Source organism: Capra hircus, chromosome 13 (assembly GCF_001704415.2).
Source record: "Capra hircus breed San Clemente chromosome 13, ASM170441v1, whole genome shotgun sequence".
NCBI classification, from domain to species: domain Eukaryota; kingdom Metazoa; phylum Chordata; class Mammalia; order Artiodactyla; family Bovidae; genus Capra; species Capra hircus.
Genome location: NC_030820.1, coordinates 75,752,298 through 75,768,202, shown reverse-complemented (window position 1 = coordinate 75,768,202; position 15,905 = coordinate 75,752,298). Strand labels below are relative to the sequence as shown.

Genomic DNA, 15,905 nt, shown 5'->3' with positions numbered 1-15,905 from the left:
ATGGCCACTTTGTGCCAGGCACTGTTCTGGGCTTGGGAAGATGACAGTAAAGAGAATAAGCCTAGATCCCTGCTCCCTTGGAGCTGTTCCAGTGTGGAGCAATGGGCAGCACGCAAATAAGTGAACTGTCCAAGGGCAGTAAGTGTTGGGGGGCAGGTGAGGCAGGGAGGGGTGGTGGGGGGTGCTGGAAGGAGGGGCAGCAGTTTCAGTGTGGAGCCAAGGATGGCCTCTCAGATATGGGAGGTTTGATGCATAACCTGGAGGAGGCTAGAAGGATGCACCCCAAGGCTGGTGAGGACCCTGATCCTGAGGCCTGCTCCCTCTGAAGGTTCCAGCAAGTTTGCACCAGCTGGTGGAGGGGAGCTTCGGAAAGCCCACCACCTCCATCCCCTCCAGAGGGCGACTTCACACCTGGTGTCAGTTGCTCAGTCGCGTCTGACTCTGTGATCCCATGGACTGCAGCACCGCAGCCTCCCCTGTCCTTCACTGTCTCCCGGAGTTTGCTCAGATTCGTGTCCACTGAGTCAGTGATGCTATCACACCTGGTAGAAACCCTCTAATTGCCACCAGTTACAGATGGGACCCATTGGGACTTCTCAGGAGGACATGTGACCTTGGCAACAGATGCTCACATAGCTCTAGGGCCTGATGATTCCTGGTCAGACACAAAGCCAGTTCTTTGCCCACCAGGGTGACCTTAGCCAAGAGGCTCAGGAAACACACCTGGTTCCAGGCGAGCATCTCATAAAACTGCTTCAGCGCTGGGCTCAAGAGGGCAGGCTCTGCTCTGTCCCCTTCAGTTGTTCAGTGAGATACTACAGGGCATCAATTATATGTTCCTGGGGGCATTGGGTGGACAGCACCCTGGATCACTCAGAACTCTGAGTCCAAAAGCAGAGGCTGATTACAAATAAGGGCACTTGTAAAGGAGGCCATTTCAGAAGGAGGAAAATGCTAAGAAGAAACCTACATGGGTGTGATAGCAAGTAAGCAGGGAGCTCCTCCAGATGGGGTACTCAGCCAGGACTTGTGGAGGAGGTGACCGCTGAGATCTGAATAATCGGACAGGCCAGCAAAGTCTCAGAGAGGCAGTCCCCAGCAGAAGGGAGAAAGCAAGTGTGAAGATCCTCGGGCAGGGGTGAGCCTGGAGCCCCTGAGAAACAAAGAGGAAGCTCACGTAGCCAAGTGAGCAAGGGACAGGGAAGTTCAGTTCAGTTCAGGCACTCAGTTGTCCGACTCTTTGCAACCCCATGGAGTGCAGCATGCCAGGCCTCCCTGTCCATCACCAACTCCCAAACTCATCATATCCACTGAGTCAGTGATGCCATCTAACCATCTGATCCTCTGTTGTCCCCTTCTCCTCCCACCTTCAATCGTACCCAGCATCAGGGTCTTTTCCAGTGAGTCAGTTCTTTGCATCAGGTAGCCAAAGTATTGGAGTTTCAGTTTCAGCAACAGTCCTTCCAATGAACATTCAGGACGGATTTCCTTTAGGATGGACTGCTTGGATTTCCTTGCAGTCCAAGAGTCTTCTCCAACACCACAGCTCAAAAGCTTCAGGTCTTCAGCGCTCAGCTTTCTTTATAGTCCAACTCACATCCATACATGACCACTGGAAAAACCATAGCTTTGACTAGACGGACCTTTGTTGGCAAAGTAATGTCTCTGCTTTTTAATATGCTGTCTAGGTTGGTCATAGCTTTTCTTCCAAGGAGCAACTGTCTTTTAATTTCATGGCTGCAGTCACCATCTGCAGTCATTTTAGAGTCCAAGAAAATAAAGTCTGTCACTGTTTCCATTGTTTCTCCATCTGTTTTCCATGAAGTGATGAGACCAGATGCATGATCTTAGTTTTCTAAATGTTGAGTTTTAAGCCAACTTTTTAACTCTCCTCTTTCACTTTCATTAAGAGGCTCTTTATTTCTTCTTCACTTTCTGCCATAAGGGTAGTGTCATCTGCATATCTGAGGTTATTGATATTAAGCGTTTCTCATGATGTGCTCTGCATATAAGTTAAATAAGCAGGGTGACAATTTACAGCCTTGACGTACTCCTTTTCCTATTTGGAACCAGTCTGTTGTTCCATGTCCAGATCTAACTGTTGCTTCCTGACCTGCATACAGGTTTCTCAAGAGGCAGGTCAGGTGGTCTGGTATTCCCATCTCTTTCAGAATTTTCCACAGTTTATTGTGATCCACACAGTCAAAGGCTTTGGCATAGTCAATAAAGCAGAAATAGATGTTTTTCTGGAACTCTCTTGCTTTTTTGATGATCCAGCGGATGTTGGCAATTTGATCTCTGGTTCCCCTGCCTTTTTTAAATCCAGCTTGAACATCAGGAAGTTCACGGTTCACATACTATTGAAGCCTGATTTGAAGAATTTTGAGCATTACTTTGCTACCGTATGAGATGAGGGCAATTGTGCGGTAGTTTGAGCATTCTTTGGTGTTGCCTTTCTTTGGCATTGGAATGAAAACTGACCTTTTCCAGTCCTATGGCCACTACTGAGTTTTCCAAATTTGCTGGCATATTGAGTGTAGCACTTTCACAGCATCATCTTTTAGGATTCGAAATAGCTCAACTGGAATTCCATCACCTCTACTAGCTTTGTTCGTAGTGATGCTTCCTAAGGCCCATCTGACCGCATTCCAGGATGTCTGGCTCTAGTTGAGTGATCACACCATTGTAGTTATCTCGGTCATTAAGATCTTTTTGTATAGTTCTTCTGTGTATTCTTGCCACCTCTTCTTAATATCTTCTGCTTCGGTTTGGTCCATACCATTTCTGTCCATTATTGTGCCCATCTTTGCATGAAATGTTCCCTTGATATCTAAGTTTCTTGAAGAGATCTCTCGTCTTTCCCATTCTGTTGTTTTCCTCTATTTCTTTGCATTGATCGCTGAGGAAGGCTTTCTTATCTCTCCTTGCTATTCTTTGGAACTCTGCATTCAAATGGGTATATCTTTTCTCCTTTGCCTTTAGCTTCTCTTCTTTTCTCAGCTATTTGTGAGACCTCCTCAGACAACCATTTAGAGTTTTTGCATTTCTTTTTCTTGGGGATAGTGTTGATCACTGCCTCCTGTACAATGTCATGAACCTTTGTTCATAATTCTTTGGGCACCCTCTATCAGATCTAATCCCTTGAATCTATTTCTCACTTCCACTGTATAATCATAAGGGATTTGATTTAGGTCATACCTGAATGGTCTAGTGGTTTTCTCTACTTTCTTCAATTTAAGTCTGAATTTGGCAATAAGGAGTTCATGGTCTGAGCCACAGTCGGCTCCTGGTCTTGTTTTTGCTGACTGTATAGAGCTTCTTCATCTCTGGCTGCAAAGAATATAGTCAATCTGATTTCGGTATTGACCATCTGGTGATGTCCATGTGTAGAGTCTTCTCTTGTGTTGTTGGAAGAGGGTGATTGCTATCACCAGTGCACTCTCTTTGCAAAACTCTGTTAGCCTTTGCCCTGCTTCATTCTGTACTCCAAGGCCAAATTTGCCTGTTACTCTGGGTGTCTCTTGACTTCCTACTTTTGGAAGTCAGTGGCAAGGATACACAGAAGAAGAGGTGGCAAGAATATACAGAAGAATAGATGAGGTCAAAGAAACGTGGAGGTGGGTTGGCAGGAAAGGCTGATCTAGAAGGGTCTTCAGTTCAGTTCAGTCGCTCAGTCGTGTCTGACTCTCTGCGACCCCATGAGTCGCAGCACACCAGGCCTCCCTGTCCATCACCAACTCCCGGAGTTCAGTGACTCACGTCCATCGAGTCAGTGATGCCATCCAGCCATCTCATCCTCTGTCGTCCCCTTCTCCTCCTGCCCCCAATCCCTCCCAGCATCAGAGTCTTTTCCAATGAGTCAACTCTTCACATGAGGTGGCCAAAGTACTGGAGTTTCAGCTTTAGCATCATTCCTTCCAAAGAAATCCCAGGGCTGATCTCCTTCAGAATGGACTGGTTGGATCTCCTTGCAGTCCAAGGGACTCTCAAGAGTCTTAGACCCCCAGTAAAGAACTGGCATTTTCTTCTGAGTGTGAAGGGAAGCTGCCGGATGATTTGAAGCAGTGAACAGACATGATCTGTGTTTTCCCTGGGAAAGCTTGAGCTGTCTCCTTACCTGTTTGGGTAGAGGAGCCACGTAAATCTCCTTTTCCCTCTTAGGGGACAGAGTGCCGAGGCGGGTCTGATGTGCTCTTCTCAAGTCTCTGGGGGTTGTGGCCCCAGCAAGACCCTCAGACCCCAGGTGGACCCTGGATTGGCTTCCTGCTGCTGTCCTAACAAACTGCACAAACTGGGTGGCTTAAAACAACAGAAATTTACTGCCTCATCGCTGTGGAGACAGAAGTCGGCAATCACAGTGTCAGCAGGGCTGTGATCCCTCCAGAGGCTCTAGGGGTGAATCCTCTGCTCACCCAGCTCCTGGAGGCCCGAGGAGTTCTTTGGAGGGATATCCATGCCTCCTTCCCATCTCTCCTCCATCTTCACATGGCCTTCCCCTCCATATCTGTGTGCCTTCTTCCTTCTGTCTCTTGGAAGGACACTTGTCCTTGGATTTAGGTCCCACATCCTAACCAATCTCAGCTCAATATGTTTTAGTACCTCTGCAGAGACCCTTTGTCTAAATTAGGTCCCATTCACAGGAGCCTGGACATAGGACAGGAACATATATATTTGGGGGGGGCATCATTCAACCCACCATAGACCTTAAGTACTACAAGGAAAAGAAAAAAACTGAGGATAGCCTTAGAAGGAAGAGAAAAAGGATTTCCATGAAACCGCCTATGTGTCTGGGTGCTGGCTGGGTTCTGCGATTACACATCCAATCTTCTTCACACGTGTGTTGAGTGCCCATTGTGTGTTACACGCTATGGGGCACTGAACAAGGCGCAGTCTGCACGCCTGGAGCCCTCGGTAGAGCGGACAGTGTGCAGGCACTGGCGCACAGTAGGGTTTTCACACAAACTCCTTTCCGTCCTGCACCTTACTCTGCTCACAGCTTCACTGAGAAACAAGAACAGGCCTGAGTGGGATCACCATTCCTAGTGGTTTATTGTACCTCATGTGTCGTAACAGCTCAAGGGAGTCAGAAGCCACAGCGATCCCAGGGAGGGGTGGCTGCAGTGATGAGTGAGATGTGCAGGGAGGTGGGGAGTGGGTTCCAAGCTGGAAGGACAAGGTGGACAAAGGCAGCCACCACGGGTCGTGACTGACACAGAGCATTTCAGCCGAGACGAGATGTATTTAGAGAGAAGGCGGGCGGGGGTTGCCAGGTTGGCATGATCAGATTTCATTAAGAGGGAACAGTTCTTGGGAAAGTTCCAAATGAAACAAGGTATAATCTTCTCTCTGTTTACACAGTGGTTGCTTTCCAAAAAAAAAAAAAAAAAAAAAATCAGTGTATATTAATACCCTGCAAAAAAAAAGATGTTCTGTTTATATGCAAGACAAAGTTCTTTACTAGGCTCAGATAACTTATGAACAGGTTTTTACCTACCTGCCCCTATGAATGCCAGTGGAACCAGGGGCTGGCAGAGTACTTCCTCATTGCACTGTGGTCTGAAAGTGAAAAAAAAGTGAAAGTGAAGTTGCTCAGTCGTATCCCACTCTTTGCGACCCCATGGATTTTAGCCTATGAGGCAGGCTCCTCCATCCATGAAATTCTCCAGGCAAGAGTTCCAGAGTGGGTTGCCATTTCCTTCTCCAGGGGATCTTCCTGACCAAGGGATCAAACCCGGGTCTCCCACATTGTAGGCAGACGCTTTACCGTCTGAGCCACCAGGGAAGTGTTGTGGGCAGCTGCCCACAAATGCCAAGAGTGCCCCCCAGCCTGCCCCTGGAGATTTCCAAAATGCATTCCCCTCCTAGGGGTGTGGGTGCCGCCCTGCTCAGGGCCTCTCAGTGCCCGTCTCTAATTGTTCGGTGCCCAAGTGGGGCACACTCGCTGGAGATCGGCCAGCCCGCGTCTCACCTCCTCTCTGGTTGCAGGTTCCATGCAGGTGATGAACAAGACGCGGCGCATCATGGAGCAGGGCGGGGCGCACTTCATCAATGCCTTCGTGACCACGCCCATGTGCTGCCCCTCGCGCTCCTCCATCCTCACCGGGAAGTACGTGCACAACCACAACACCTACACCAACAATGAAAACTGCTCCTCGCCCTCCTGGCAGGCACAGCATGAGAGCCGCACCTTTGCCGTGTATCTCAACAGCACGGGCTACCGGACAGGTGAGCCAGGCTGCCGCGGGTGGGCGCGTGCGCAGACGGAACCACCGACGTGGCACCCAGTGCCCTGTCTCGGATCGCTGCCTTTTCCGCTGTGGTCCCTGTGCTGCGGGGAGGGGGAGGTCCCAACAACTTTAATTTAAAAGCTACACCTTGCCTTCTAAATGCGTTAGAAAAATAGATTTATTTGCTTATAAAGGGGCTTGAAAGTGACCTTTTCAACGGAATTTGATGTGTTTTTTTTTAAGTGAGCCCCTTTAAAATTTGAAATACAGTAGAGAGGCCATGAAGTACCCGGGCGGGAGCGTGAGTTCTCTGTGAATTGCGTCATTTAAGCCGCTGGGGACTACTTCATTGAGTTAAGGCCATCAGCATGGGACAAGCTTCCAGAACACTGGGGTGAGGCAAGGGATTAAAATTGGCGTGGAAGATGGAGAGCCCAGTGCTCGGGGACTGGCTGCTCGGCAGATGACTGCGCGCTGTTCGTCTACACTTGACTGTCTGCACTGCCCAGGGTGCTCCATCTCCTCTGCCAGTGGGTGCCCACAGTGTTGCATCCTAGGTGGAGACTGAGTGAGACTTCAGTCTCTTTATCTTGCAGGAGGTACTTTGGTGGGTTCTGGAGACTCACCTGCCCGGCTGGTTGCCTAAGGCAAAGGCACAGTTACAGTTGCTTACCTCCAGCAACATTGCAAAATCCTCCAAACTCGATTTAATTTGCTTTAATTTAGAAAAATAAACAAACACTCCCCACCTAGAGTAAGGAGCCAAGGCAGTTGTGAAATCAGATATTGTGACTCGGGTGTCGTAACCCCAGGAAGTTGTGCTCAAGCTACAAGGGACTTGTTTGGGCGGGAGTGACAGAGAGGAACGGATGTCTCCATTTTGTTCATTCATATGTCCACTGAAGACACTTAGATTGTTTCTGTCTCTTGGCTGCTGTAAATAATGTTGCAATGAACATGGGATGCAGGTAGCTTTCAGGTTTGTGTTTTCCTTTTGTTCGAATAGATACTCAAGAGGTGGAATTGCCGGATCATGTGGCAGCTTTATTTTTAGTTTTTGAGGAGCTTCCAAACTGTTTTCCATAATAGCCATACCAATTTACATTCCCACAGTGAACAAGGGTTCCCTCTCCTCCAAATCCTCTCCGACACTTAGTATTCTTTGCCTTTTTGATAACTGGTATTCTAACAGGGAGCCTTCCCAGGTGGCGCTAGTGGTAAAGAACCCACCTGCCAATGCAGGAGACGTAAGAGGTGCAGATTCGATCCCTGGATCAGAAAGATTCCCTGGAGGAGGGCATGGCAACCCACTCCAGTATTCTTGCCTGGAGAATCCTCCTGAACAGAGGAGCCTGGTGGGCTACAGTCAGACTTACAAAGAGTTGGATGCAACTGAAGCAACTTGGCACACAGCACATTCTAACATATGTGAGGCAATATCTCATTGCGGTTTTGATTTATATCTCCCTGATGATTAATGATGTGGATTTAGATGTACCTGTTGACCATCTGCATGTCTTCCTTGGAAAAAAATGTCTGTTCAGATCTGTTGCCCCCTTTTTAATTGGATTGTTTTAGTTTTTTCTATTGAGTTGCATGAGTTTTTATGTATTTTGGATATTAACCCCTTATCAGATGTAATGATCTGCAAGTATTTTCTCTTATTTCGTAGACTGTCTTTTCATTCTGTCATGAAGAATGTTCCTCTGCTGTGTTTGGTGTTGTCCCACTTATTTCCTTCGGTTTTTATTGCCTTTAGTGTCAAATTAGAAAAAAAAGTCATCACCAAGACCCATATCAAATGATGATTTCACATCATATGTTCCAAGTCTTTAATCCATTTTGAGTCAACTTTGCCTGTGGTGAAAGATAGCAGTTCAGTTTAATTCTTTCACATGTGGCTGTCCAGTTTTCCCACTTCCATTTATTCAAGAGACTGTCCTTTCCCCCAACATCTATTCTGGGCTCCTTCAGCATAAATTAACCAACCATATATGCATGGATTTATTTATGGACTTTCTAATCTATTTCATTGATCAATGTCTGTTTTTATGCCAACACCATACTGTTTTGATTACTGTTGCTTTGTGATACGGTTTGAAATCAAGGAACATGATGCTCCAGCTGCATTCTTATTTCTCAAAATTGCTTTGACTATTTGAGGTCTTCTGTGGTTCCATATAAATTTTAAGATTATGTTTTCTGTCTCTGTGAAAAATGCCACTGGATGGTCTAGTGGTTAGGACTCCATACTTCCATTGCTGGGGGCACAGGTTTCATCCACATAGCACAACCAAAAATGAATAAGTAAACAAGATAAATAAAACTTGTAAATAATAATTTGTTTAATGCCATTGGAAATTTGATAGGGATTGCATTGAATCTGTAGATTGCTTTGAATAGTATTGACTTTTTTTTTTTTTTTTTTGGCTGCACAAGGTCTTCATTGCTTTTGCACAGGCTTTATCTGGTTGTAGTAAACAGGAGCTACTCTTCATTTCAGTACACAGGCTTCCCACTGCAGTAGCTTCTCATTGCAGAGTACAGGCTCTGGGCACATGGGCACAGCAGTTGTGACTCATGGGCTCTAGGGCATGTGGGGCTCAGTAACTGTGGCATGCAGACTTGGTGGCTGTGACTCGTGGGTGCTAGAGCGCAGGCTCAGTAATCGTGGTGCATGGGTTTAGTTGCTCCGCAGTATGTGGAATCTTCTTGAACCAGGGATCAAATCGTGTCTCCAGCATTGGCAGATGGTTTCTTATCCACTGTGCCACCAGCGAAGTCCTAATATCAACATTTTAACAACATTAATTCTCCCAACCCATGAGCATGGGATACCTTTCCATTTATCTGTGTCTTCTGTTTCTTTCCTTAACTAAAGTCTTAGAATTTAGTGCAGAAGTCTTTCATTACCTTGGTTAAATTTGTTCCCAGATATTTTATTCTTTTTTTATGCAATTGTAAATGGGATTGTTTTATTAATTTATCTTCCTGATAGCGTGTTATTAATGGATAGAAACTCAACAGACTTTTGTGTATTGATTTTGTATCCTGCAGCTTTACTGAATTAATTTATTAGTTCTAACAGTTTTGGTGGAGTCTTTAGGGTTTTCTGTGTGTAATGTCATGTCATCTACAAATAGTTTCACTTCTTCCTGTATGACTGGGATGATTTTCTTTCTTTTTTTGCCTCATTGCATTGACTAGGATTTCCAATACAATATGGAATAAAAGTGGTGGCAGTGAGTTCCCTTGTCTCGTTCCTGATCTTAGAGGAAAAGTTACCAGTTTTTCACTGTTGAATATGATGTAAGCTATGAGTTTTATTATGTTGATATATGTTCCTCTACAGTCACTTTTTTGAGAGTTTTCCTCATAAATCGTTGTTGAATTTTGTCCAGTCCTTTTTCTCAATCTGCTGAGATGATTTTTATCTTTCATTTTTTAATGTGGTGTGCGCATTGATTGATTGGGGGATGGCGAACTACCATTGAATTTCTGGAATAAATCCTGCCTGATCATGATATATAACACCTTTAATGTATTATTGAATTCAGTTTGCTAATATTTTGTTGGGGATTTTTGCATTCTATGTTCATCAGAGATATTGGCCTGTACTTTTCTTTACTTGTGGTGTCCTTGGCTGATTTTGATATTAGGGTAATGCATGCCTTATAAGATGAATGTGGAGTTATTCCTTCCTATTCTGTTTTTTTTTTTTTTTTTTTTTGGAAGAGTTTGAGAAAGGCTGGTATTAATTGTTCTTTGAATTTTTGGTAGAACTCACCTATAAAGCTGTCTGTTCCTGGACTTTTGTATTTTGGGAAGTGTTTGATTATTGATTCAACTTTCTTTCTAGCAATTGATCTGCTCAGATTTCCTATTTCTTCATCAGTCAGTGCTGGTAGGTTATATGTTTCTAGTTACAGTTCTCTAGCTTGTCAGACTTGTTGGCCTGTAATTGCTGGTGGTAGTCTTTCATGGTCCCTTGTATTTTTGTCAGTTGTAATGTCTCCCTTTTTATTTGAATTCTCTCTCTTTTTCTTCCTGGTGAGTCTAGCTAAAAGTTTTACCAATTTTGTTTATCTTTTCAAAGGACCGGTTTGTGTTTCCATTGATCTTTCCCATTGTCTTTTTTGTCTCTATATTTCATTGATTTTTGCCATAATCTCTGTTGTTTCTTTCCTTCTACTGACTTTGGTCTTTGTTCTTTTTCCGGCTCCTTGAATTGTAAAGTTTAGGCTATTTATTTGAGACTTTTTCTCGTTTCTTGATGTCGGCGTTTATCGCTTAGAACTTATTTTGCCGCGTCCTGTATGTTTCAGTGTGTTGTGTTTTCATTTTCATTGGCCTCAAGTTACTTTTTTTTCATTCTTTTGATTTAACTGATTTGTTGTGCAGTACCCTGTATTAGCATGTTGTTTAGTCTCCATGTATTTGTGAATTTTCCAATTTTCTTCTCGTAACTGATTTCTAGTTTCATACCATTCTATGTGACAAAGGTGCTGGATAAAATTTCCGTTTTCATAAGTCTATTAAGATTTGTTTTGTGGCCTAACATGTGATCTACCCTGGAGAATGCTTCCTGTTCACTCGAAAAGAACGTGTATTCTGTTGCTTTTGGAGGGACCGTTCTGTGCATGTGTGCCAAGCCTATCCGGTCGACGTATCATTTTAGGCCTATGTTTCCCTATTGACTCTCTCTCTGGATGATCTATCCGTTGATGAAAGTGGGGTATGAAAGTCCCCGCTATTATTCTGTTGCTGTCTGTTTCTCCCTTGGAGTCTATTAATACTTGTTTTATATGTTTAGTGAAAGTGAAGTCGCTCAGTCGTGTCCGACTCTTTGCGACCCTATGGACTGCAGCCTACCGGGCTTCTCCGTCCATGGGATTTTCCAGGCAAGAGTCCTGGAGTAGGGTGCCTTTTCCTTCTCCATTATATGTTTAGGTTTGTATGCTTAGGTGCTCTTAAATTGGTCAGAGACTCAGCTGCTTTCTGTTTCTCCTTATCTCCCACTGATGAGAAGCAAAGTCACATGGCGAAAGAGTCTGGGGAGTGTAGCCTTTGTTCTGGGTGGCCGTTTGGCCAGCTAAAAATTCTGTTACTATGGGAGAAAAAGAAAAAGAATACCAAGGGAAGGTTAAAGCTACAACCTCAATAATAGTTCTTAAGTCATTGGTATATGTAATACTGTTTTGAATAAAAGAGGTTAGCTGGAGTTGTAGAAGACCGAAACCAGAAAAAAACAGTTCAACTAAATAGAACTTTTAATGTATTTAGTTAAGTATTTTATCTTGAAAAAGTGAAAATACACAATTTTGAAAAATAACCTTATTCTGTGTTATAGTCTAACAGTATTTAACAAAAGTTATGCTATAATTGTGGTTAGGTTATGGGTTGATTCTTTAATTAGATGAATCGAAATGTCAATTTGAGGCAGGGAGGGGATAATTTGTTAAACAAATTTAAATGATAGCACCATTTGGTGTCCTTTATGTCACCTTCTATTTTCACAGCAAATCATACAGAGTCATTTTTGCAAATGTATTTGAGGATTTAATGAGTTCTCCCTTCCCTGGTGGCTCAGCTGGTAAAGAATTCGCCTACAATGCAGGAGACCTGGGTTCGATCCCTGGGTTGGGAAGATCCCCTGGAGAAGGAAATGGCTCCAGTACTCTGGCCTGGAGAATTCCATGGACTGGATATTCCATGGGATTGCAAGAGTCGGACACAACTGAGAGACTTTCACTTTCAGTTTTTTCTCTTAATCCCTTGACGTGTGAGTCTTCCCTCTGAAACATTGATTCCCTCATCACCATTTTCATGGTTTCTTCTTCAGCTATCTCGCAGACCAGATTGTTTGGCAATGGATTCACACACGCTTCCGGCTGTCCTCCAGCATCGCTTTAATTAATTTCTCAAAACCTTGCATCTTTCACAAGGTTTGCGATTTCATTTTACCATCATCTTGCTTTGTGTTTCCCTGTGTTTGCAGTAGAGATTGACAAAGGATGAAGCGAGAGGTGCTAAGTTTAAGCAGAACAGATATAAATTTGTTCATGGATATTTCTGTGTGCTGGCTTCCTCTCACTTTGGGGACTTGGATCTCAGATATAAACACACTTGAAAGGATGAATTGTATCTTCAGTTTTTTCAAAATGTACTTAGTCATCTATTTTAGCACACTTCAGCTACCCTGACTGTGCTCGCTTACATACGCACCAGCTAAAGTTATACTGTCCTTAGAATGAGACGCCTCCAGGTCTTTGCAGAGCAGTTGAGAGCAGGGACTCTGCCTGAGTTCAAATGTGGGCTCTACCGCTGACTAGCTGAATGAATTGGAATAAATTATTTAACTATGCCTTGGTTACTTCAAGGGATAATAATGTTACTTAGCTTATAGGGTTTTGTGAGGATTAAATGTGTTAGAATAGTGATACATAGTAAACACTGAAGAAACGTTGGTGGGACTTCCCCAGCAGTCCAATAGTTAGGACCCTGTGTTTCCACTACAGAGGGCATGGGTTTGATCCCTGGTCAGGGAACTAAGATCCTGCATGCCGCAGGATGGGACCAAAAAGAAAAAAAGGAACATTAACGATGATAAACACAGCCTCACAGAAGCCACCCCAGACCAATGTTCAGATGAATGTCACACAGCGTAAGATCGTGTAATAGAAATAAGTTATACCCGTGAATCAAAGGCAGCAGCACATGCTCAGCCTCTCTGGAAATCAGTGAAACACAGGTTTAGCCAGCAGTGCGTTATCACCACAGCAAACATCTCCAGGTCCTGTCACCCCAAAAGGTGGTGAGGAGGTGGGAAGATAGGAAGAGAGAGGTGGGAATGCGCATTAGCACCTACACTCTGAAGAGCAGTTTGGTGGGTTTTGGCAAAGTTGAAGAGGCCTCTCCTTCCTTTCTGGCTCTGCAGCCCTCAATTCTGAGGAGGAAGTATTTGAGTTCTGCTTGAGCAAGGAGAGGGTACTTCTTGGCAATGCTTGTGGCTGGTAAATGGCTATCAGATCCAAAGAACAGAAAGCCCCCAACTCCCAAATGATTTTGACACGATATTGACCTTTGTGCTCCCTAAACCAGAAAGGGGCTTCTCAGGTGGCTCAGGGGTGAAGAATCTGCCTGGCAATGCAGGAGACAAAACAGATGTGGGTTCAGTCCCTGGGTTGAGAAGATCCCCTGGGGGAGGCAATGGCAACCCACTCCAGTATCCTTGCCTGGAAGAGTCCCATGGACAGGGGAGCCTGGTGGGCTACAGTCCATGGGGTTGCAAAGAGTCAGACACGACTGAGCACAGCGTACAAACCAAAAAGATGCAGGAGAGCTTCCAACGAGGCAGATCCTGGGCTTTGACAGCGGCGTCATTTTATCATAAGGCCTGAGGTCTCAGGATGTGGTTGGCACTGGGCGGGGCCACCTACCTCTCCTTTGTACGAGACACTAGCGTTCAGCAGGATCTTCTCCCAGAATGCCCAAGCGGCGAGAGTCTTTCCGATTGGACCAGCTTGAGTCACATGCCAAGCCCCGAACCAGTCACCATGGAGAGCAGATGCGCTGCCAATCAGCTTAGCCCACATCAGCTGGTCCTGGAGCAGCAGATGGAGTCAGTGTCCCCCGGCACCTGTGTCCCCAAATAGAAATCAAGGGCCGTGGGGTAGGATAAAGGGGAAGCGCGCACGGCAGTGGCATTCATGAGTTTCCAGCCTGCCTTGGGCAGAACAGCAACAACCAACGGGGAGAAATAAACACCCCTTCTGGATCTTTCTGATGAATTAGATCAGAATGCCCATTTTCTTCTCGTTAGGGTACTGCTTTCTCATTCCCCGTTGCCATCTGAGCCTGGCAATTCGGAAGCCGTTCCCCCGCCCAGCTCCTGCCATCTGGTACAGACTTGTAGAGACGCGAGCGCTGGTGCTTGAGCCTCCCACCCCTCCCTCGTCATGTTCTAGAACATGCCGTGGGAGGAGGGGAACACCCCCCTCATGACCAGCCCCAGCTGTGCCGGGGCTCCTGGCGCACTCCAATTCTTTTCATTCTTCTCCTCCAACAAAACTGGATAGGGGAGGTCAGCTGGGGACCTAGACTGCTTGGCTGTCAGCCACTCTGCTTGGGCAGCCACCCTCACTTGGGGCAGGTGGGGGACTCAGTGCCATGATGCCCACTGTGGCAGGACACCTGGGGCGTTGGTGGAGGCTGGAGCATCCCCCAGACACAGGAGGTGGAAAGACAACTGCTGAGTATTTGGGCATCCCTGACAGAGACTCCTTGCTGGTGTGTAAAGGGGTGTGTGTGTGTGTGAGAGAGAGAGAGCAAGCTAGGGAAAGAAGAGAGACAAAGAGAGACTTCTTTTTTCCCCTGATGTGGTTTTAGGGCCATAAAGATGTGCGAGCTGGTGTTTTTCTGTGAAATAATCCTCTCCCCTCCCTCTTTCCATCACCCGGTTTTGATCTGCTTTTAGCCTCTTGCCCTGAAACCCACACGCCAGCCTCCAGCTGCCTGCCCGCCATCTGCCTGTGGATGTCACCCCGGCACGTCGAACCTGGCATGTCCAGACTGACTTCCTGACCCTGTGCCTCCCTCCCAGGCACCTCTCTCAGTCTTCCCCTTGGCGGTTCCAGTCGCTTGGGCCAAAACTTGAATGTCTTGTTTTCTTTCTTCCTTTCACACTCAGCAAATCCCATCAACTCTCCCTTCAAAATAGAGCAGAACCCCTCTGGTGCCATCACCCGTATCTAAGCCTCCTGGGTTCCATTCTCACCTGCCCCAGCTTTCTCCTCTCTGGCCTCCCTGCCTCCTATCTCGCCCCACGAGGGTCTATTCTCACAGCAACCAGAGACGTGCTATCGACCTTCATCAGCTCCTGACCCACCCCACTCACTCAGGGTGGGGGCTCCCACAGGCACCTCAGGGTCCTAATGGTCTGCCCCTATCTCCCTCACCTCCTGACCACCTCACCTCCTGTTCTCACCTTCAGTCACTTCCCTCCTTCCTGTTCCTCAAGTGAAAAGTGAAAGTGAAAGTCACTCAGTCATGTCCTGCTCTTTGCCACCCCCTGGACTGTACAGTCCATGGAATTCTCCAGGCCAGAATACTGGAGTGGGTAGCCTTTCCCTTCTCCAGGGGGTCTTCCTAACCCAGGGATCGAACCCAGTTCTCCCGCATTGCAGGCAGATTCTTTACCAGCTGAGCCACCAGGGAAGCCCAAGAACACGAGTGGGCAGCCTATCCCTTCTCCAGGGGATCTTCCTAACCCAGGGATCGAACCCAGGTCTCCCGCATTGCAGGCAGATTCTTTACCAGCTGAGCCACCAGGGAAGCCCTCTGTTCCTGAAACCATCCAGTAACTCCTGGCCCGTTCCCATCTCGGGGCCTCGGCACTTTTTCCTTCTCTGGAGACTTCCTCCCCTCACATCTGCATGGCTGCCACTCGCTTTCCTGAGACCATCATTCAGGTATCACCTCCTCAGGGAAGCCCTCCTTGATTACCCATCCAGCAGAGGTTCCCCTTCCTCCTTTATCCCCTCACCCTGCTTTTTTAAGTCAGAGTCCTTGTTGCCACTTCACATATATTGGAACGCTGACTGTCCAGTTTCCCTTGTGAAGTTCCATCCCCTGCCCGCTTCCAGTTCTCCTTGCCCTGGTTCCTGCTTTATCCGCCTC

At 46.3% G+C, this 15,905-nt stretch overlaps 1 protein-coding gene across 6 annotated transcripts in view; it reads left to right on the top strand.

Moving 5' to 3' along the window:
* The window catches only part of SULF2 (sulfatase 2), a 125,905-nt gene that overhangs the window by 42,830 nt on the left and 67,170 nt on the right, over positions 1–15,905 (top strand). For all 6 annotated transcript variants that reach the window (XM_018057993.1, XM_018057992.1, XM_018057996.1 and 3 more), the window contains exon 3: positions 5,986–6,225. In XM_018057993.1, the coding sequence (XP_017913482.1) occupies positions 5,986–6,225 (240 nt within the window). The remainder of the gene's footprint in view (positions 1–5,985; positions 6,226–15,905) is intronic.